The 23440-nt window shown below is 40.0% G+C and overlaps 1 protein-coding gene across 5 annotated transcripts; it reads right to left on the reverse strand.

Moving 5' to 3' along the window:
* Positions 1-1288: 1288 nt before the first annotated feature.
* Positions 1289-21522, reverse strand: LOC137273605 (monocarboxylate transporter 4-like). 5 transcript variants are annotated; one of them, XM_067806364.1, is made up of 7 exons: positions 21421-21520; positions 12419-12502; positions 7108-7328; positions 6301-6444; positions 4295-5068; positions 3890-3940; positions 1289-3563 (listed from the first exon to the last, which is right to left on the reverse strand). In XM_067806364.1, exons 3-7 carry the CDS (start codon positions 7301-7303, stop codon positions 3391-3393), a joined length of 1338 nt encoding a protein of 445 aa, XP_067662465.1. In that variant the 5' UTR covers positions 7304-7328; positions 12419-12502; positions 21421-21520; the 3' UTR covers positions 1289-3390. The 5 variants fall into 5 exon arrangements, with proteins under 5 accessions (XP_067662465.1, XP_067662463.1, XP_067662464.1 ...); XM_067806362.1 differs by lacking the exon at positions 21421-21520 and adding an exon at positions 13015-14729; XM_067806363.1 differs by lacking the exon at positions 12419-12502 and having other exon boundaries at positions 21421-21522.
* Between the last annotated feature and the right edge of the window lie 1918 nt (positions 21523-23440).

Genomic DNA, 23440 nt, shown 5'->3' on the forward strand with positions numbered 1-23440 from the left:
GAGACCACAATGCTCAACTATACTGTGAAATACGTGATTAATATTGACACGGGAAGTCAGTCTTTGAAAAGATGTTTTGGGTTGAGTCATATCCCGGATTCGAACCCCCACTCACAGCCAGGTATCTATACACCAGAGGGCAAAATCAGCAATCTAAGTCACTCTACCACCCTAAAAAGTACCAGTATCTAAATATAACACATGCTGTGTTTGAAAATGTTCTAAATGGCAAAGTGTAATTGTCAATACGAAATTCACCAGTCTCTCTAAATGATAACAATTCAGCTCCACATGTCTCAATGAATAGTCCATTACTGAAATCACTACTGCTATTCTAAACTGTTTAACAGACAGCATGACCACATTAACTTACGTATAATTAACCTTTGATCTTTGAATGATATGTCATTAATGTAATAATTATAGCAGGCGGTGGGGTAGCCTAGTGGTTAAAGTGTTCACTCGTCACCAAAGACCCGGGTTCGGTTCCCCACGTGGGCACAATGTGTGAAGCCCATTTTCTGGTGTCCCTCTCCGTGATATTGCTGGAATATTGCTACATGCGACGTAAAACTAAAACTCAGTCACTCAATAATAATAGCACATTTGCGTATAGAAATATAACTGAGAAGGTATGTTTCACATGTGACTTCAGGGATTTGTAGATTGACTTTGCAGAATTACGACCTCCAGGCATTGCAAGAGTTCTCAGTATGCTCCTTGGTTCTTCAACATGAGATCACAATGGTTTCTCTGAGGAGGTTAACTTGAGATTTGGATGACATTACACCTATTGGTATTTGGTACATGTTAAGTTAATAGTGGGACTCACACGCATAATGTTTTTACAATATCTCAAACCCTGAATTTTATTCTACACTTGCACTATAATCATGCTCCTAAACTGTCCAAACGTTTTTCCTCGTAAACATCATCAGAAACTACTCTACCAACAACCTTGATACTTCGCAAGATTGTTCCAACAAACAATGACATTACATCTGCAGGTGAGCTACAGTGCCCTGCTGCAGTTGGCTATAAGAAGTTGCTACTAATGAACTGATTTTAGTTTGGTGTCTCAAAGGTTGTCCTCTGTTGCCTATTGCCACCCAGGCTGTTGCAAATCACGGCTATGGTGTTTTGTTTTTCCTGCAGGTCATCTATTCAAATTGTGTAAGTCAATGCTCATATTGTCAACCACTGGATTGTATTGTCCAGATTCGATTATGTATAGCCCACCTTCAGAGTACTAGTATACTAAACAACAAAACAAACATAACAAAACACAACAAAACAATTTTTTATGAACTTCAACGATTTTGTGGTTGACCCTGTAAAACAAGAGATGCCTGAAATGGGAAGTAATAACAGTCTGAATATATGGCTTCATGCCTCCTCATGGCGATTTTTACATTACTATCCTCGGTCATAGGACACTATCATACTTTCTAATACTTTCCCTGGAGAGTATACAGCCATGCTGCACTTAGGAGCAATGAATTAAACAGTCACACTGCCAGCACATCCTCACAGGTACCCACTTTACAGCTGAGGGAAATGAGAAAATGTGAATCTAACTATCTTGTCCAAGGATATTACGAGGGTTGGCTGAAAAGTTCTAAGCCTCACTGTGAAAAAAAGTTACAAAGTCCACGTTTGTAATTTATTTTTCTACATAGTCCCCTTCCAAGTTCACACACTTTTGCCAGCGATGCTGCAAGGCCCGAATCCTGGTCAGGAAGAAATCTTCTTCAGCTACCCTGAAAAAATCAGTCACAGCGGAAATGACGTCATCATTACTTGCAAAATGGCGACCGGCGAGTTCCTTTTTCATTTTGGGGAACAGGTGGAAGTCAGAAGGAGCCAAATCAGGTGAATAAGGAGGATGGTCAATGAGTTCAAAGCCACAATCGCGGATTGTTGACATGGCCACCACCGATTTGTGAACAGGCGCATTGTCTTGGTGGAAGAGGACACCTTTAGCGATCATCCCTCATCGTTTGGCTTTGATTGCTTCTCGCAACTGGTTCAGTAGATCAGCATAGTATCTGCCATTGATAGTTTGACCTTTTTCAAGATAATCAATGAGCAGAATACCACTGGAATCCCAAAAGACTGATGCCATCACCTTTCCAGCTGAAGGAACAGACTTGGCTTTCTTCGGAGCTGGTGAATCAGGATGCTTCCACTGTTTTGACTGTAGTTTTGTTTCTGGTTGAAAGTGATGTATCCAGGTCTCATACATGGTTACAAATCGTGCCACAAAATCATCGGGATCTGCTTCAAAACAACGTAAATTGTCAAGGGACGTCTGGAACCTGACACGTTTCTGTTCTGCTGTCAGCAGCTTTGGCACCCATCTTGCAGAAACTTTCGTCATTCCTAATTCGTTGGTGATAATATGCTCAACCCTCTCATGAGAGATGCCCACTACACTAGCAATATGTCGAGTAGTCAATCGTCGATCATCCATCAACATATCGAGCACTCGTGCGATGTTTTCTGGAGTGGTTGCTGTTGAAGGCCTTCCTGAGCATGGGTCATCATCAAGGCTTTGTCTGCCATGCCTAAATTCTGCAGCCCACTTCTTTACTGTGGAAAATGAAGGAGCATCATCCCCTAGAGTGGAGACCATGTCAGCATGTATCTGTGTTGGGGACATCCCTTTCTTTTGCAAGTACTTGATGACTGCCCAATATTCAGTTTCGTCCATTTCTGATGATTTCAGAGGGTAGGTTTACCAAAAGAGCTGTAGCTGAGATAAAACTATTAGTACGTTTGTTGTTCTTGTGTCTATGTTTCACTAAATGATTGTCCTCATTGGTGGCAAACACCTGTCTCTACCTGGTGGGGAAAAACTACTCAGGCTGAGAACTTTTCAGCCAACCCTCGTACACAAATATGCCCACCTCAGAACCTGTTCCTAGTTCATCTGCCTCCACCAGGTATCAAATCCTGGCCTTCAGCATGATAGGCATAAGCCTTACCACTTCACTACTGCGCTCCACTGGATATAGAAAACAACCTGCTCCACGCCAAGGATTACCAGTACAAGACCCCAGAAACAGCTTGTACTTTTGGAGATCTTGAGACTTGAGATATGTTTTGGTTATTCAACACAAAAAGTATTTACCTCGATATATTAATATGAACTCCATTTCCTGAACTATGTATATCTAATCTTGGATGAGATCAAGTCTTGATGCTGCGCAAACAACATGATATCACTGATTCAGTCTGTATGGATATCACTCTTCTGGACGTATATCCTGCACGTCCCGCCCGAAAAAGTATTTCTTGCGACAAATATTCTCCACTGGTGGGAGGCTTGGAGATCAAGGTCGTGGTTCTAGCAAGTTCTTTTCAGCTTCTACACATACTCCTAAAGCTCTATTGAGCGTGATCACACAACTGTGTTTTGATGTCAGCTTCCACGACAATAATTCTGTCTTTGTGTACCAATTTTTCTGCCTGTTCTGGTTCTGTGATCTCATCTCCAGTTTCTGGCAGTTTACATACGGGAACAAACAGAAGGAGCACTGCAGCTAGCATCACCAACACCCCTAGAATGGATGAAAGAGAACAAGAACAAGAATTCTTGAAGGGGAGGAAACAGACACAAAAGACAGATGCAAGTTCCTATTCTGCTGTTTAAGCTGAAATGATTGAACAGCTATGAGGTACCATGAAGATTGATTTATGATTACAGATTCAGTTGAAATTTGAAATGTTTTGATATTCTCAAGGGGTACTCTCAGATCCAAATCTCTTTGCACTCTTTCTCACAAACTGTCAACAGCCATCATCAACTTTGACTCTGATCCGTCACACTGACTCTCACGGGTCAGCAGTGACACAGTGCTATCAGACTCAGTGTTAAAGCGCTTACCTCCAACATGAAACCCAATGGAGTACGATTTGGTGACGTCATGAAGCCAGCCTACAACGAACAAAGGTGGCTAGAATGAATTTACAACAGTTTCCTATAGGAAGTCCATGCTACTACTTCTTTTTCATACAGTCACCAGAATAGGAAAATTGTATATAGTTACTGAAGACCAAGAAGGCTGATGATCTCACCACTGAAAACCTGAAAACATTTACTGCTGACATCAAGAATTAGTCTGGTGGTTAAAGCATTCGTTTATCACACCGAAGACCCGGGTTCGATTCCTGACATGGGTACAATGCCTGTTTCCCATTTCTGGTGTCCTTGTGTTATTGCGAGAATATTGCTAAAACCGGCTTAAAACTCACTCACTCACTCACTCACTGAAAGCAGCAAACATTTTACCTGCAATCACTGGCCCAACCAGGGCTCCAACACCTCCCCACAGCATCATCCACCCAAATACTGTTGACAGTTTGTCAACACCAAACAGTTGGATCGCAAGTGGAGAGAGAGGGACCTGGCTGGACCCATAGAAGATTGACACCAGCACCTGGTAGGTCATAATACCAACATAGTCTTTGGCATACAGGGGCATAAACACAGTGACAAGTCCCTGTATGGCTTGAGTGCTGAAATATACCATCAGGAGGTCCACGGTTTTGTCATTACATAAAACTCCACACAGCACCCTTGCTATAGATACAACAATTCCAAAGGTAGTGTACAACCATGCCAGGAGTTCTGGACAGATATTCAGTGATTCTGCATATGCCGGAAAGTGGACAATCTGGATTCCATAGCCAACCATAACAAGGCCATAGTTTATGCACATTATCCAAAAGGTCATGTCTTTGAGGTACCACAGACATGTTTCTGATTTTTGACATCCGCCACATCTGACTTTCTGTCGGCCTGTGCCACATCCCGTTGATTTTTCGCGTTTTGTAGGGAAATACAAACAACCAACAACACAGAACTGCAAACTACAGCAAGCTAGAGCTATGAGCGTGAATCGCCATCCATTTGATTCTATAAGCCACATCACAATGAAGGGTCCCACTGAGAGGCCTAAACCACATGCCGCTAGGGAAATGCCATTTGCTAATGGTTGGTGACGATTGAAGTAATAACCTAGTATTACGTTGTGGGGGGTGTAGGATAAGCCGAACCCTAGGCCTGAAAGATACAAACAAATCTTTTTTTACCAAATGTATGTTTAAAGTTACAACATCAGAGGCATCACCAAAGTTTGTAATGATTCAGATGTTACATACTGGCAAATAAGGACAAGTTGGACCGCCGCAGAGAACACATTTACTAGAAGGTGCGAGTGCACAGCAATGAACAAACCAATTTCGTTTGTGAAAGTGAGAGCGGATGCTGTATAGTGCACATGCAGTACATTATGAAGTTAATTCCGAGCGTAGCTGCTCAAGCCTTGCTCATAAGACTCTCATGTTGTTGGTGCAGCAAGTTGGTAATATTCCGACAACCTGGGTCCCTTTCACTCACATAATGGCAAACGCCAGTGGGCAGCACTCATACATGCTAATACAGGTCAATTGTCAGGACGGTGCTCAACTTATCCTAGTTTGCTAGTAGTAGACATATGGAGGGTATTTCCAAATGTGAAGCTTCAGTGACCATTTGTTTGTTGTTTAAAGCCACATTCTGCAATATTCCAGCTGTAAAAGAATCGGGTCTGTACTAGACAACATAGTGATCTATAGCATTTCAATTTCACACATGGTATACAATGACATCTGTCAACCAAGTGAGCGAGCCACACCACCGGATCATATTAGTCACCTCTTACGACAAGCATGTGTTGCTGAGGACAAACTCTAATCAGGAACATAAAGGATATTTCTTATGATGTTTTCAATAATTGCATATTTTATGTGATCTAAAACAAATTTCTTTTAAGGTAATAAAGTATTGTTTGTAATAGGTAATAAAGCCTGTTTGTCTGTTAAACCTTTCCTTGGGTTAAATGTATGAAACTGGCTACTCAACCGCTGGAATACTAAACAGCATATACTTTGTAGATGAAACAGTTACATCAGGCATAGTTATTAAGCCAGTGTCTGTAGTATCATTAACATGTCACAGAAATCCATCGAGTCTTATTTCACATTTGGTCGATATTGGTGTTTGGATCAAACATGGTGACGGCAAGAGAAACTTTTCACGATTTGGGACCAAAATACAAGATCTGTGCATGGCATTACCATGTTGAGAATGCCAACCACCTTTGGGTAAGAAACTGATATGCTTTGATATACCATAGGTCCTGTTCAAAACATCATAAATCTAAATGCACTGATAATTTATGTTTTTATAACATTCACTGTTATTGTGCAATGAATTATAACCAGTTTTTTGTGTCTACTGAAAAGGATCCTCACCTCCTAGAACACCATATGCTATTAGAAGCTGCACAATGTCAGTGGTAAAGCTGGCGATGACAAGGCCAAGTGACATCAACAAGCCACCAGTCATCATGGCTGTCCTGACGCTGAACACGTTACAAAACACGCTGGATATTGGACCTAATAAATCAAAGGCAGAACATTTACAGATGGAGTATATTCTTGTAAGTAAACAAGGGTAAGGCATATACTGAAGCAATGCCAAATAGTAAGCATCATGCAATATACGAAGGGAGAACAGATGCAATGAAATCTTGTTAATATGAGCAAACAGACAATGGGTACAATATATGAGTTCAATCTTAGTGAATATAAGCAAAGAGACTAAGGGTAAAACAATTGCAATACAATCTTGTGTATGTCAAGAAACAAAGGATAGAATAGTTGCAATAACGTCTGATGATTATCTACAGGCAAAGGGTAGAACAAATGCAATAAAATCTAGTGAATATCTACAAAGTGTAGAACAGATGCAGGACAGTCTGGTGAGTATCTACAAAGGGTAGAAAAGATGCAATGCAATCTTTGTGAATATCTTCAGACAAAGGGTAAAACAGATGCCGTTAAATCTAGTGAATATCTACAGACAAAGGTTAGAAGAGATGCAATACAATCTGATGAATATCTCCAGACAAATGGTAGAACATGTGCAATACACTCAGGTGAACGCTAGGCCATATTGTGTATAATTATGATTTTAAAGGTAAAGTCTGCAGAGCACAGATGGATAAAAACAGAAACAACAAATCTAAGAATCCTTGATGTCAGTCCTGAATTCCTTACCCATAACAAACTCCAGACACATAAACATGGAAGTCACAAGGCTGGTGTAGCTGGTACTCTGTGAAAAATACTTCAAGAACTCCACTTGCAGAAAGCCTGGAGATATGGCTGTGCTGCCTCTGAAAACCATGCCAAGTGATGTGGCAACCAGGACAACCCATGCCCATCCTCCGTCAATGTCCTTGTCTGAGAGCATGGCTGATCCTGTTGTCTGATCACTCCTGCAAAAGTATGAGGAAAACATGTCTATGGAGAGTTAGTGAGTGAGTTTAGTTTTACGCCGAAACTCAGCAATATTCAAGCTAAATAGTAGTGGTCTGTAAATAATCGAGTCTGGACATGACCATCCAGTGATCAACACCATGAGCATCAACCTAACAATTGGGATACAATGACACATCTCAACCAGGTCAGTGAGCCTGACCACCTGATCCCATAAGTCACCTCTTAAGACAAACGTATTACTTTAGGTCAATTATAACCCGTGATCTTAAAGGCACAGGTGTCTATGAACATTTAACCATTTATGTAACCATTTATGCAGGGTAAGATATTAAGAGTGGAAAGCAGGCCAGCTGGCCCCAGCTGGTTAAGTACATGCACTGATTTTGTATATGCACTGGTCAGCTTCACCGTTGCCTTCACAGTATCCACAAGGTTGGTTTCATGGTTGTTTAACATCACACTCAGCAATAATCCAGCTATATGGTGGCGGTCTGTACATAATCGAGTCTGGGCCAGACAATCCAGTGATATTCCAAAACAGACTGGCTCTCCGATCCTGTTAGTCGCCTCTTATGATCTCCACAGGGATAATAAGGATACTGACAATGGCCAGCTGCCCAGTGCTAATCTGGCACATGCTTGGTCCACTACAATTAGTACCTGGTCAGGGGACTGAGCAATAAACCCTTGCCCGCTGGTCTCCAGGCAAATGATATTCTAGCCAGTAATGCCCAAAATGAAACCATGACAATTGGTTAATGAAGATTAAGACCCAAATGACAAGTGTAAAGTAAATGAACATACCAAATCATTGGCCAGATACGAGGGGCGCTAGAGACAAAGTGTCAGTGATGGCCAACTCTGGGTCATCCTTGATATCTCCAGGGTATACGTTCTGATGAATCTCCACTATACCCTGGATGCATCTACAGCTAAGCAAAATAAATTTACTACCTCCCTTGGCTGTTTTTTTATCCCATCAGGTGTATACCCCTGGAATATGGTACCAAACTCAAAAGTCAAACAGTGGTTAAGTGTCTGAACTGTCAAAATACATTTATTCACAGGTAAACTGCAGCACAAATGGGTTGCACAGCATAGAGAAAATGACCAGTCTTCTTACATGCAAGTGAACTGAGCAAAGGTTGCCAACATACTTTCCTCACTTCGGTTCGAAAAATATTTTTCATGTCAAAATAACATATCGCCACCGCCAAAGATATAAACCCATTTCTTCACTAGGTTGTGCTCTCACATTTCCAACTCCATGTTGAACAATTGCTCATGTGAAATATTTTTTATTCAACATTTTAAGTTCAAATCATGGCATATGAGACCATTTTTCACCTCCATTCCCACTTCCAGCTTCCTGTTCAACGGAGTGAAGGAACAGGAGGGTATTATTTCATACTTACAGTTACCTCCCCTGCTTCATTCACCCATTACGCCAGAAGTGTTTTTATGTAGAATATATGTTACGAAAATTCTAACAACAAAGACGACAAATATGACAAATAAACTCCAACAGGTTCATGATAAAATTAGGCAATATGGTATTTCTGCTTAATTTCTGCTTATTATTGTTCCGTCACTCTGTGTGAGATAAAACGATATCTCCTAGAAGATATCGTTTTGACAATAGATTTTGTACAATGCTCTGAAAATGCTATGATGTCACAATAATACGACATCGCTGCACTGAACATGTAATGTAATACCATCTTCAGTGATGAACACTTTTCAAATAAAGCTAATGAAGAGTGATATTTTATGATGAATAGAACCTCTTCCTTGTGTCTGCTGATATCATTTACATAAACACTCAGTGATACAAGTAAAAATATCCTTGGCAAGCCTTGGATATTTGTAACTTATCAGTTCATGTTCATTAACAGATGTCAGTAGACACTTGAATGAGATTATTTGTGTTTTCTTCCACTTTCATCATATAACATAGAATACTCTTAAAAAAAGTAGGGAACTTACTTTTTATTCTTAGACTGAAAAAAATTTGGATGATATATCCTATAAGTGCTGATATGATAAAAATAAATGTTTTCAGAGTGCATCACCACTTGCACTTCCTCATGACCATAGTTTGTTTGTGCAGTAATCGCTTTTGAAAGATGATTGGTGTACGATATGATATTTGCATGTGTATAATTTTCATTTTCACATAAAAAAAAAATGCTGGAAACAAACACTAACAACTGTCCGATGCAAGAAGATTGTCAAAATTAATGGGATAAAGTGATTTATCCACCTTCTTGAGAATCATCACAACAGTGATAGTGTTGCATTCGTAAGTTTATTAACACTTATACTTCCCGTCCAAATTGATGGGTCCTGTTCCACTACATTTTATAAAAAGCATATGTAGGAGTGTACCACAAATATTAATATAGCTTGACAAATTAGATAAGTTTGAATAGAGTATGTGTATATACAACAAATATACATTACTTTTCAATTTGCATCATTTGCTTGCAAATTTTATCATAAATGTAGTATATAAATAAATATTGTTCTGCGTGATATGACAGAAAGCATTGTATTCTTATAGGTTCATATCATTCACATGTAAAACATTGCATACTATTCATTTTAAACATTTACAGTTTTGTGGAAAAATGAAGTTATTACACTACAGTGTGGTTAACTTATAGAAGATGGAGCATCGTAAGGAACGATGACTATACATCGATGAACAACTTCTTTATTGCTGTGAGAGCTACATTTTGGTGTAGGTTCTAACACTGTTATCAAGTAAGTGATGACTTACCACTTGCTTGATAACATACCTACACCGAAATGTCAGTTTCATGCCAATAAAGAAGTTCTTCATCCATATATTGTCACCCTTCCTTATGGTTTGGTTGATTGCAGTTTGTTGTTTAAATTCTGCTAAATCTGTAATGCCTTTCTCATCAGTAACAGGCATGCAGGAATCATCACATGTTTCTGTGACAGATGAAGCTGGATCCTAATTGTGTATATCAGACATTCATTATCAATATTCATAATCAATATTCCTTATTAATATTCATTATCAATGCTTGGAAGTAGTCGTGGTCCGATTAATTGTAACAATCAAAGATTGGTTGCAATGACCAAGGACCTGTGAAGGTTTGGGGTAGAATATTAGGCCTTCAGCAACACATGGTTGTCATAAGAGGCGACAAACGGGACCGGGTGGTCACATGTCATCGGTTCCAAATTGCGCAGATTGATGCTCATACTGTTGATCACTGGATTGTCTGGTCCAGACTTGATTATCTGCCGACTGCCACCATATAGCTGGATAATTGCTGAGTGCAATGTTAAACAACCATGCAACCAACCTTGTGGATATTTTGAAGGCAACGGTGCAACGGTGCAACGCTGCAAGCACTGATCTCCTGATCAAGCTGGTTGCCTCTCACGACAAGTGTGAGTTACTGAAGATCAATTCTAACCCAGACATTTAGGGGTCGATGAGGTTATAAGAATCTGTATCGAAAAATCACATCATCTGAATAAAGAAGTTGTCATTCATTATGTTTGTCCTTATCTGACACTCTTTTTCTTCTAGAAATGCCACTCAAAGTTTATTTTAGTGATGAAACTGGTTCATTTTGTGCTTTCCAGGTTTCTACAGTAATAGTTGTTGATATACATTCTCTTTCTACACCAAGGCAGTGCAAATAAACAAAAAGTCAAGACTGTTTGAATTACAATGATAATATAATCTTTAATTTGTGGATGTTTGATTAGATTGTCCTTTTAAAATTGGAAGGTAATGGTTTGAGGTTCTTAAATTACAGTGACTTTGATCCAGAGCAATTCCCCAGGACCTTTGCTTTTGATATCCAACATGATATCCCAGAGTTCCCACAACTCACAACCACAACTGGTAGTATGAGTATGATATTTGTATCTTGACATTAATCAACACAGGAGAAATCTGTTTATACTCATTAATATTCCCATCTTGTTATTAAGATAACAAATGAAACCATTTTAAGTTTAACCACGGATACTCTACAACAGGGATAGGTCACTCGCTTGCTTTCTTTACCATTTGTACTAATTAATGTGTCCCTCGTCATGCTCCAACGCACACAGTGATTTGGCTCGTTCCCAGCGCAACTTCAGTTGTGTTAAACGGAACTTCAGCCTTTCCAGTTTTGTCAAATAATAAGATCAACAAGAAAGAAAAAAGTGGAACTATAACCCTCAAGCATCAATGGCGAATCTGATCAGATCAGTGATATGTCACATTTTTCACACACCTCAAATACGCCCTAACATTTTGTTTTAGATTATGAAACTATCACTATTACTTGCAAACACATTTCACCTGAGAGTATATTCCCCTCATAAGAATTAAAGGTGCATGTAAAAGATGTTTTTGAAGTAATAACTAGAAACACTCAAACAACGGCATGTAGTATTTCAAAGATGGATCAGAGCAGATCGGCGATATGTCACATTTTTCACACACCTCAAATACACCCTAACATTTTTTTAGATTATGAAACTATCACTATTACTTGCAAACACATTTCACCTGATAGTATATTCCTCTCATAAGAATTAAAGGTGTATGTGAAAGATGTTTTTGAGGAGGTAACTAGAAACACTCAAACAACGGCATGTAGTATTTCAATGGCGGATCAGAAAAGATCGGCGAAATGTCAATTACACCCTAACAATGTTTTAAGTCATAAAACTGTCACTACTGCTTGCAAATACCCCTCAACTAAAGGTATGTTTTCCTTCTAAAAATTAAACGAATGTGTGAAAGAAGTTTTCATTGGCAGAATTTAGTCTATCTTCACCGTGAATTGAGAATAGAAGGCAGTGAGCTATAACATACCGACTTGAAACTTTACTACAAATCTACTGTCCTACTACGGACACCAGTACCAACTATTTGACTTAAACTGAAGTGACAAAATAGTTAACCTATCTTCTACATGTAGGATTTCAGTTGTTACAACACTCAGCGAACTTAATCAGCTGTTGAAAATAAACCGGGCTCAATCTTAAGTACTATGCTGCCACCACATTGGCTACACTGGTTACGTAATGACCCGAGACATACGTTCAGCGCATCAGTGAGTTTCTTCTCCCCTTCTATATAGGCTCCCTGGTTTAACTTCATCGGCCAGTGGGAAACACGTCAGGACTGAAAAATATTGAAGTCAATGTACGTCTTTAGATTTTGTCTTATAATCCTAATTAATCTATCCTAACACTTTTTAGGCATTTCGGAACATCAGGAAAAGTACATGGTCTGTTTATATAATAGTAAATTCAAAACATGACTGTAATATCTACAGCATATTTCGAGGAACTTGTCCATCAACATCCACGGAAAGGAATGATGTGCCACTTATCTGCAGCTGACAAGGAAACTAGTTCCATGTCGTGCCTTTATACAGTCTAATTTGTAAAAGTATTGATCATTATAATCAGTGATCAAAAGGAATGTTTTTGTTTTTGTTTTTTTTATGGACAGACAATTTCATTTTTGCAATCGATACGACGTTTCAGTGGAAATGTAATCCGCACTGAAATGGTGCATATATAAGGGTCTCAGGTCTGGACATGCTAAAAGAAAAAAAAACAAACAAAAAAATGATTCATCTCCGTGTACCTTGAGTTTACTTTTACATTTAACTACCGTCTCACACTCACCTTGTCGTGCACTTATGTCATCCTTTTACATTCCACAAAGGCGCTTTTTTATGCTCAGCCATGGTATTCTTGGAATAAATTTATTGATGGATGTGAGAGTGACCTCCCTTCACCTCTCAACTTCCGGGTCCAAACAGTATACACGTGCGTTCACGACAAGGTCGTCCAGTGCTGCGAGATTCTCCTCACTGCAGGTCCCACTGCATATCCTTGCAAATTGGTTGTTTCTGCCGGGCACACACATTACGTCATTTTCGTGTTTAGTCCTGCCATCGTCAGTTTTGTACCAGTTTTGAAGCACTTGTAGTAGTTGTACACATATTGGTCGAACTATACGTAAGTTTAGGAGCGAGTGAGTAATAGTCTGGGTATGGTAGTTACGCTGTTGTTAGCAATAATCCAGAATATCACGTCGGGGGCACCTATATATATACTTTATTTTTATACAAAACTGCCGTGTCACACTCACCTAGGCGTGTACTTTTAAACATCCTTTCATTTTGCTCAGCCATGGTGTGAATACATGTATATATATCAAATGACAGGGTTTTTTTTCTTATCATATTTTATTTAGCATTGTGGTAGCAATTAATTTTTAGGATCTCGTGACTATTAATTCACCACACAGACGGGAAAAACATTCAGTTATTAAATCAATTGTTGACTAATCGACTGGTTTTGTATCCAGGGAACACATGTTACAAATTTAAGAGCAATCAGCCCCCTCTTCTGATATTTAGCGTGGGCGGATGGGTAGCCTAATGGTTAAAGCGTTCGCTCGTCGCACTGAAACCCGGGTTCGATTCCCTGACATAGGTGCAACACGTGAAGCCAACTTGGATGCCCCCTGCAGTGATATTGCTTGGAATGTTGCTAAAAGCGGCGTAAAACTAAACTCACACTGATATTTAGCGCAGAAACTGAACACCTTCCCTTGAAATGACATTATCCGAAAGGCATTTGAAAACAACAACAACAACAACAACAACAACAACAACAACAACAACAACAAGACAAACATATATGAGCGATCACGGCTACTGTTGATGCGTGCAGATGCCGGACTACTAACTTCTTGGATACAAGCAAACTGATTCTATCTTAGCCACCCTTTCTGGTTTGTGGCTTCCTCGATATATCTAGGTTATACGGTCCGATAAATCTGCACTGTAGTGGAGACTTATCGGACCGCTTAGCCTGGAGATATCGAAGAATGGGTTTGTAGTTGCTAAACACTGCCATCTTATTCTCTTTGCAAGAAGGAATTATTTACATGTATCTCTATGTATTAATATCTTTAAATGCAATATGTATGCACATTTATTCATGTTACCCTTTCTCGTTGCGCCGACGTCAATCTTGGCATTTTTGCATAAGATTTTTTGTCAAGTGACTGTTCAGTCTTCACGACAAATCGGTTTTACACCCTGTGTACGTGGTTTTATACCTTCCTGTTCATACATGGAACAATAATCAAAGTTTTTCGACAATTCGTACAAAATACGTACAAATGATTTTGGTTGCATTTCGGCAAATGAAACATAGTGGTTGCGTTCTATACAATAAATGTTCTTCAATATAATCATATAATTTTACTAGTTAGAAGTTTGGGATTGCAGCAACAATTACACCTGTGTACTTTCTTTTGCTCGTCAGTTTATATGGTAGCATGTAAATATTTAAATAATATAGGAAACAATGTTGTAGTTAAACATATACCACCATTATGAAGTAGTGAGATACCTTTTAATAAATATGATTTGTTTAAAGTGCAAAGTACAGAGAGATAAAAAAAATATTGATATTATTTAAATCTTTCTTACCTGAACAAAGAGAGCCTCCCCTATAAGAGTTCACGCAGAATGCACGAGGAGGTCAGGTCAAAAGGACGTTTAGAGAAGAAGACCAAACAGTCAATCAAAAGACAGGAAGCGTGTTAACGAGTTTTGATAAGTAATCATCTGTTCTTATTTGTAGAATCATAAAACTAAACGGGGGTTACGGGTGGAAATCTTTCCGAAACTATATATAGGAAATATTTGAATTTTAGGAAAAAATGTTTTACACAAAACATTGCTCAATCCCAGCATGTAGGGGAATGGCTGCCAAAGACACAACGTTTGGAAAAAGAAACGTTCAACACAAACGTGAAGTTTCACTCACGTTTGTAGTGAATCGCTAAAACGCATCCTACATGAAATGCACGTGCGTCCTGAAATTGTGGATCACCCCGAGCTACAGTGTAAGACTGAAGGCTTAAAAGAACACATCAATGCTACTCCAGATGCATTGCTTTAAGCCACTATAGATGACAAGAGAAGGAAAAGACTGACAGAAGCTCAGCGACACAACACCATCGGCCATTTACAATGATGGACATCACAGCATGTGGTCACAAGGCAATTCGGCGTGCCCAGACAGATCGTCTGAAACCTAGGGATACAACGTTACTAGGAGTGTCTCGCTGCACCAGGTTAAGGCATCTTTGTTTAAACACCAGGGCCGCATCATCCAAAGCAATTCAAATTCCCTGGACTGCACCGAATCTCCGACGAGACATTGAGCAGTTTCGCTATGGAAACCAGATTTATTGCCAGAAGACAGTTCAGCTTCATGTCGTTCCCTTCATCAAAGTCAACGGTTGATCTTTGGAGCATGGACGTGTTTCACAGGACGTCCTGTGCAAAACAATGTCTAACCTTCTCCATCACCCGATTTGTCCCGTACTGAGCGTCTATGGGATACCCTTGATCGACACGCGCCAGTGTAATCCGCCACCTCAGACACTACAAGATTCGTACACACCGCTTCAGCAAGAGTGTCTCCACATTCCTGAAGACGGCATTCGGCATATCCTTTCTTCTATGGGTCACCGCTGCCAGGCTGTTACCAATACTCATGGTGGTCATACCAGATACTGGCTTTTTCACTCTAACCAAGTGACTTTAAGTGGCTCTCTGTGGTTTTAACAATCACTCTCTGGATAATCATGTTTAGGTAATTTGTAAAGTGCTGATTTTGCTGTAACTGAGCACTGATATCATGTTTGAATCATTTATACGCACTCTGTAAGCAAAATCCATAACTGCATGTCAAGTATACTTTTAATTGAATGCGAATGAGGTGAGACTTTGATAAACTGTCTATGATTTGCAATCACAATAGTGGGTCATTTAGTCATTGGCTTATAGGGGACAATGTTGGGTGCATATGTCTATATTCATCACATTTGCACACGGTTTCAACTTGGCCCCCGTGCTGGAAAACGACAATTGTTTTGTTTTGATGTTTTCCGCACCGAAATACAGATTTAGTGTAGATAACGAGGAAAAAACAACAACACCATACTCATTCTCGTTCGTGTGATATTTGAATGGTGAAAATGACGGGGAAAGCTGGTTGAGGGGTGGTTGGTTGGTTTTTAGTTCAGTCAATCAATCAATCTTTATTCAGAACTGGAGGTCACAGGCCCATAATACAGATATATAAAACAGTTCAACAACAGATTGGATTTCTTTTCGAAATACCACATCATCGGCAAACATCAGAATAAATATTTCAATAAGTTCTGGAAATAACTGAACAAAAGTAGAACATGAAAGGTTAATCTCGGAGACTAGTTCGTTGATAAAAAGACGAAAATAGGAAAGGGCTTAGGACACAACCTTGCCTAACACCAACAGGGCAGTCAAAGAAGAAGAATATTGTTGTTAGTGCGAACACAGAGAGATTTCTAAAGTAATCGTGCCATGAATAAACCGTAATGTTATTTTCAGTTTTACATGGACTTAAGATGTACTAGATGTATAAGTTTTCGCCAAAATAATTGGGGTTAGTAATTGAGTCCGACAACTCACTCATATTTTTGTTTTCAAACTTAAGTTTTGCATCCCTACACGCAGTTTTGTAGACATTTCTTGATGAGATGTATAAGTCCCGGGATGGTGTGTCTTTATGCTTTCTAAATGTAGTAAGGTAGTGACACCGCTGATGTTTAAGTGCCAACCATGTATTATTAAACCAATCTGGGTTTGGTTTGGACGATGTAATGAGTATTACATCACTAAACTTTTGTATGCCAAGCTGACAATCAGAACATATTACTTCTGTTGCATTCTCCAACTCGTTTGACAGTCAGGTTTAAAAGATTTGAGACATATTCACCTTCCTTTTCGGGTTTCCAGACGTACTTAACAATAGGTGTATTGAGACAGGTGACGATTCATTTGTAGCTAGCTGCTTGCCATGTATAGAGAAAACGATATTGGAAGGTGCTGAGATTCACAACGGGAGACAATATCAAATGCTGATATCTGGTTAAGTACTTCATCTGACCCGATGACATAGTCGATCGCACTGCACCCTACGTGACTTATAAAGGTATAATCACCTTTACCCTTGTCTGAACCAGATCTTCCACTTGCAATATGAATGTTAAGCAGACGACACAACTCTAGAAGACTTTTTCCAAATGTGTTGACATGGGTATCGCAAGAACCACATTATTTATAAAGTCATTCAGATCATCACAATCGTCCGATATGTAATCATCTTTGTTAAAATCTGATAGTTGGCCAGATCTCGCATTCAAATAGCCAATCAGAACGACATCGCTGTGTGCAACTTTCGCAGAGTAATCGCAATAGTCATTAACAGGATATCGATACCAGTTTTGGAATAGGTAAGTGAAGAATATCAATGTGATCCGTCTGGTTGAATGTACGCTAATATATACATTCTATCTTTAACAGTGGTAAACATATTTTTTGTCGAAGAGAGCAAATATTGCGTCAACTCCTTTATGAATGTGTTTAACATGTGACTGGTAACGTTCTTTTACACATATGAGGATACAACCAGATAATCTGCCCGATTTTGACCATCGTACACCTGGAATATGTTAACACTTGTACGAAGGAAACGATGACACTATGGTACAATGATCACAATCAGCAACCCATGTCTCTGGTAGATGAATAACGTCATGCTCTTTAAGAACGTTCATAAAGTCCGGATCATGTAATTTATTAACTAGTCCAGATACGTCCCATGTTACAAACGAAACGCCACTACTTGTACCTGAATCAGTCACCTTGTTGGAAAAATCCTCGTGGATATGAGTTGCTTTGACTGGGGGCCGGCCGTACCTGTATCTGTGCTCCCGGTCCTGTCTCGTACGCCTCCTATGGCCATCCTGTACGGTGTTGGATCTAGGTGCTTTGCGCATAGCTTCCCGGTGTCCTCCAATCACGTGGTCGCTGGAGGTACTGACATTGTCTACAACAATAAGTTTACCATTCTTATAGTATCCTTTCTTTCCCGTATCTGATAGTCCTTTTAGTTTCTCTCTCTGTTTAATGATCAGGTCGTCTGCTATGCCAGTTGTATTTTCTTTCAGTTGATTTCGTTTCTTCAGAGCCCATGTTTTGCTCTCCGTATCCCCAAAAGCAGCTATAATTGGTCTTGGTTTCCTGGCCTGTTCATCACCAATCCGGTGAGCACGTTTGATGTCGCTGGGTTGTATGCAGTCCTCAGACTCGTTACAGACGGAGTTCAACACCTGCACTACCTTCTTTCTACAGTCACTGTACGACTCATGCTGTTCAGTCTCAGGGATCTCAAACAACACAATATTGTCTCTGCAGCTGAAAATTTCCAGTCGTTACAGTCTGTTTGCAAACTCGTTGAGCTGATCACTTTGGGATGCATACTTATCTTCAATATTGTCGTTAAGAGAGTCTGTGTCTAGTCGTAGGACATACTGATCTTCACTGAGCCTACCAACATCACTCTTCATCTCAGTTAATGAATTCGTAAGGGATTTCACAGCTTCCTGTATGAGTAAAACCTCTTGTTTTAGTTGCATGACGTCGCCTTGAATAACATTCTTCATCTCAGTGAGAGCAGACAATAAGTCAACTTTCACACTATCAAGTGCTGCTTGGGTGACAGGGCCGGGGTCTTGTTCTACGTCACCACAACGCAATAGCTCTTTACACCGAGCTTCCCCTAACGGTATGCTGTATTACGCACCGTGAGCTGATCGTTTTCGTAGTTGATACATCTTGTCACTGACCAATACACATTGTCGACAGACATATAAATGAATATAGCCAACAGTGACACTACATGTGCGTGGGCGCTGGGGTAGACAGGTGGTTAAAGCGTTCGGTCGTCACGCCAAGGTCTCGGGTTCGATCCCTCAAATGGGTACAATGTGTGAAACCAATTTTTGGTATCCCCTCCTGTGATGTTACTGGATAAAAAGCGGTGTAAAACTAAAGTCACAATCTCACTCACGGCCTGTGTGTGTTCAATTGTCATCATGAAACAAGTCGCCCTGGTGGTGGATAACTGGTCTTCAGCGACCCATGCTTGCCGAAACAGTCCACCATACATGTCGTAAAAGGCCTAGGCGACTAACGGGATCGGGTGTTTGACACATGTTGTATCGGTTCAAAATTGCGCGGATCGATGCTCATACTGTTGATTACTGGATTGCCTGGTACAGACTCGATTATCAACAGAACACCGCCATATAACTGGAATATTGTTGAATGCAGCGTAAAGCTAACCTCGCTCACAATCACTGATAATCGGAAAACAAACCTGGCTCTGAAAATTTGGCGAATGTTTTGTTTCGAACCCGGATTTGTGGAAAAGTTATTTTCCCCTTTCATCTCATATTGACTCGTCACTTGACAACATTCGCCGGCAGTCTTTCAGAGCCCTGTAAACTTTTCCTCAGCCCATAGCTTTGACCACAAGACCTACCCACTGCACCGTCATGCTAGGCTATATATATACGATATATATTGTTTCTTTTATATGCTAATCTATTCATTTCCCAAAAGATGCAGAACCAGTTTGGTGGGTTGCAAAATGTCAGTTTTTCCTGAAGTAGTGGCGATGCATACTCTGGAAAAGATTCCTGAAAGTATATTATCATACGAATAGCCTAAATATGTATTCATATATACAATATTGATATATAACCCTATGAATATTTATGATATCCGACTCTAGTAAAACAAAGGAATGCTACTTATGCATCATCTGTTTTCAGTGCGTCTCAGTAAATTTCATTGCTTAGTTGTTTGCTGTTGTTTCATTTTTAGAATGAGAATATGATCCTAGGCGCGCCTCAGTAACAGGATGTCTTATGAATGTGATAATGGTCTTAAGAGACGACTGACGGGATCAGCTCGCTGGTCAGACTCGCGGACTTGCCGCACGACATCGTATCCCAAATGCGGAGATTGATGTCCATGATGTCAATCGGCGGATTATCTGATTATCCAGATTATTTACAGAACACGGTTGTATAGTTGAGTTAGAAAATAGCTTAGTGCGACAACAGACAAATATGTACTAAATCCATATAGGTCGTTCACAGATGCTCGTATTGGCCATGCACAATTCCAAGGCAATATATTCGAAACACGTAGAACAGATGACAGCTTCATTTTACGCAAATAGAAATATATGACTCCTGTATTCGACTGACATAGGCTTCGCGCTCTTGGAATACACGGTAGGAGCAAGGCCGTTTTATGTATGCATTGCCCCTGGCTTGACACTTAGTCATGCACGTCCTGACATATCTCCTCCTATACAGAACCTAACAAAATTGGAAGCTGCTTTATACGAGTCCGATGACGTGGAGGATTAGGAGGCTGACCGGGGGTATGGGGGGGAGAGTGCTGCCTGTCATACAGTCACATGGAAGTTACACTCGGTATTGGCCTTGAATGAATCGTGTAAGACACACAAAATGACATTTTGAACGTTAAAAAACCAATAAATTCAACATTAAATATCCCATGACCAAATTTGTACTGGCAAGGCTTTATATATTCTCTTCCTTCAGAGGTTACTCTTGTCATATCTTCCTACGCTACGCAGGAATACGACAGGAATAAAGTGGTAAGGGAATGGGCATTGTACGAAAACCAGTTTTGTTGTTGTTGGTGTTTTAGAAATAGAAATTATAATCATAATATCATTATATCGTTTATATAAATCAATCTAGTCAGAAAAAATAACTGTCATTGCAAAACTCCAGGGGGGCATATTTACGTTGCTTGTGTATATATTGATTCGTTAGGCACATAAAGCTACAAAACTGTGGAGAATATTCTGCGCCAGTGTTAACTCATCATTATTAACAAATGATTAGAAATGTATAATTTGAACGCTGCCAACTCCTTTCTTAGATTCGCCCCATTCCTTCCACTCCTTTCAGATAACGTTATCTAATATCATAAATGACCGAGTCATGGCGAGCAGGTGATACAAATTGTGGGACAGCGACTTGAACATGAAAATGTACATTACTGAAAACTAATCATCCTTAAATATATACATAACTTATCTGCAACATGTTTTAAATACTGTTATTCTTACTTTTCGCTGAAGTCCTCAAAGCCACAGAATGTGTCGTGTTATCCTCGCAGTCGGACACAGTTTGCGGATTAATGCCTCGGCAAATTTCATAGGATAGCGCAAAGTGTTATACACGACACAGCTTGTCGTCTGTCAGGCTTGACAAGGGAGGTAACTCTTCACAGTAAGCAGCGAAGCATGACTCTTTTATATGTTTGCAGTGTAAATCCAGTCCATCTTTCATTCGTGTTTTTGGCTTGATAGACAGTTGAGACAACGGCAACTTTAACAAGAAAATCGACAGCAGCTCGAACAAGTTCTTTTGGATCTGTGGCACAAAATTCCTGCTGGCGCCATATCCGGCGACTAAAGTCATCCATGAGGAGACGTGCTTTGGCAGGTACCGATTCATGGGGTTGTCACACACGCTACCGAAGGCTTGGGCAGTTGCATAATGTAACGTAAAACACATCTTGTGAATGATCTGTAATTGAGTAACATTTCATTTTGACCCAACGTTGGTTGTGCCTGATTCCGTGACCAGATTACTATTAGTGATTGTTTTTCATATTTGGTTAATGGTACAACTTTCATCATACGAGTATATGTCTTTGTATCTTCTTTATGAGCCACAACATCAGGTGGTAAACTTTTATGCCCGGTAGTTTATATCGATGCGTACTTGGTGTTTAAGCAGTCTACTGATTTAGTGTGATGGTTTACAAATGTAGGGGATGGATATTTTGATGGGGGCTGAATCTGGTCTAGGTGTTCTGGACGGAGGTGACAGAGCTGCAGCAATGGTTCTGTTGACAGTTTGGGCTGGATAGTAGTTTAGTTCTACAAAGACTCACTTCAGGCGTTCAGCTTCGTCATGTACTTTTTCCTTTCACGAAGCAGCGTTTATTAAGGTTAACCTTAACTCCCATTCTTTAACATTTCACTTGCGTTGCCTTAGTGAATTACGATCACGTTAGTTCTTTGTGAAAGGAGGCCGAGACATTTTTCGCTCTTCGGTTTAGAGTGGAGATGATGCCGTCCTCTTTACTTTGGTTGGATTTTTAGAGTGGTACTGGATGTACTGATCCGTATGGCAGTCTGTACACAGTGTTGGAGACACACTCCGGCGCAGCGGTGACTAGGTATAACACCACTGCCACAGTCTAATTTGCATATCACGTGACCGGACTTTTCTCTTGGTCTGCTGAAGAGATCAGTTCTAACGCGGATCTCCACGGGTCTGTGATTTCGGAGTAATGTGGTGCCTGCATTGTTCATCACCTGGGGAGATGTATCTTGTTATTTGTTTCAGATTACCTACCTGTTTCGTCATCGGTGTTTCACGTGGATGCCAAGGTTACCAAGACGACATAACCAACGGCGGCACCGTACCTCATCTCTGCAAGTTTAACTTCTTATGACGGGTTGTGGGGCATAATAATCTTTTTAACCTGTCTATTGCGTTTGGCGTATTTGACGTTCAACATCATTGTCATATGTACATTCATTGTATTTAGTCCGTTTGTGGTTCCACTACATAAAGTAATTGAATCATTTTTTTCTTCTTTAACGCCACAATCAGTATTATCCTATCTGTATGGCGGCGGTCGGGAAGAAATGGCCTAGGTCAGACAATACAGCGATCGACAACATTTCATCGACCTACGAAAATGGGATAATAATAACAATAATTAACTTGTGTAGCGCATAATATCCAGGCTTGGCTTGCTCAGGAAAGCAGTAGACAAAACGTGTCTACGTGAGTACGTGGAGAAGAAGATGCTTAAATGAGATACGATGCCTAACAGGAAGATACGTTCACTTGGGCGAGTAAGGGTGAGTATTAGCGCTGACAGTTGATTTTGCATGTGTCTATATAATTTACAGCCTATTTTGCTGGGATGGTAATTTGCAGTGTCGGCGGTTTTGAGTGCCTTAGCTTTACTGAACATCAAGCAGTCCATGATAACACCAAAGTTCTGAACACGTGATGATAGCTGGGAAAGGCGTGAAGCTACTTTAATGCTCACAAGAGGGAGTG

Source organism: Haliotis asinina, chromosome 2 (genome assembly GCF_037392515.1).
Source record: "Haliotis asinina isolate JCU_RB_2024 chromosome 2, JCU_Hal_asi_v2, whole genome shotgun sequence".
Lineage (NCBI taxonomy): Eukaryota > Metazoa > Mollusca > Gastropoda > Lepetellida > Haliotidae > Haliotis > Haliotis asinina.

Bases quoted from the DNA above. Each gene is read 5' to 3' on its own strand.
- LOC137273605 (XM_067806363.1), bottom strand. From the start codon at position 7,303: ATGCTCTCAGACAAGGACATTGACGGAGGATGGGCATGGGTTGTCCTG. The intron at 6,445-7,107 runs GTAAGGAATTCA...TTGATTTATTAG, and splicing joins GTGTCTGGAGTTTGTTATGG to GTCCAATATCCAGCGTGTTT. The intron at 3,941-4,294 runs GTAAAATGTTTG...TGTTCGTTGTAG, and splicing joins GGTTGGGCCAGTGATTGCAG to GCTGGCTTCATGACGTCACC.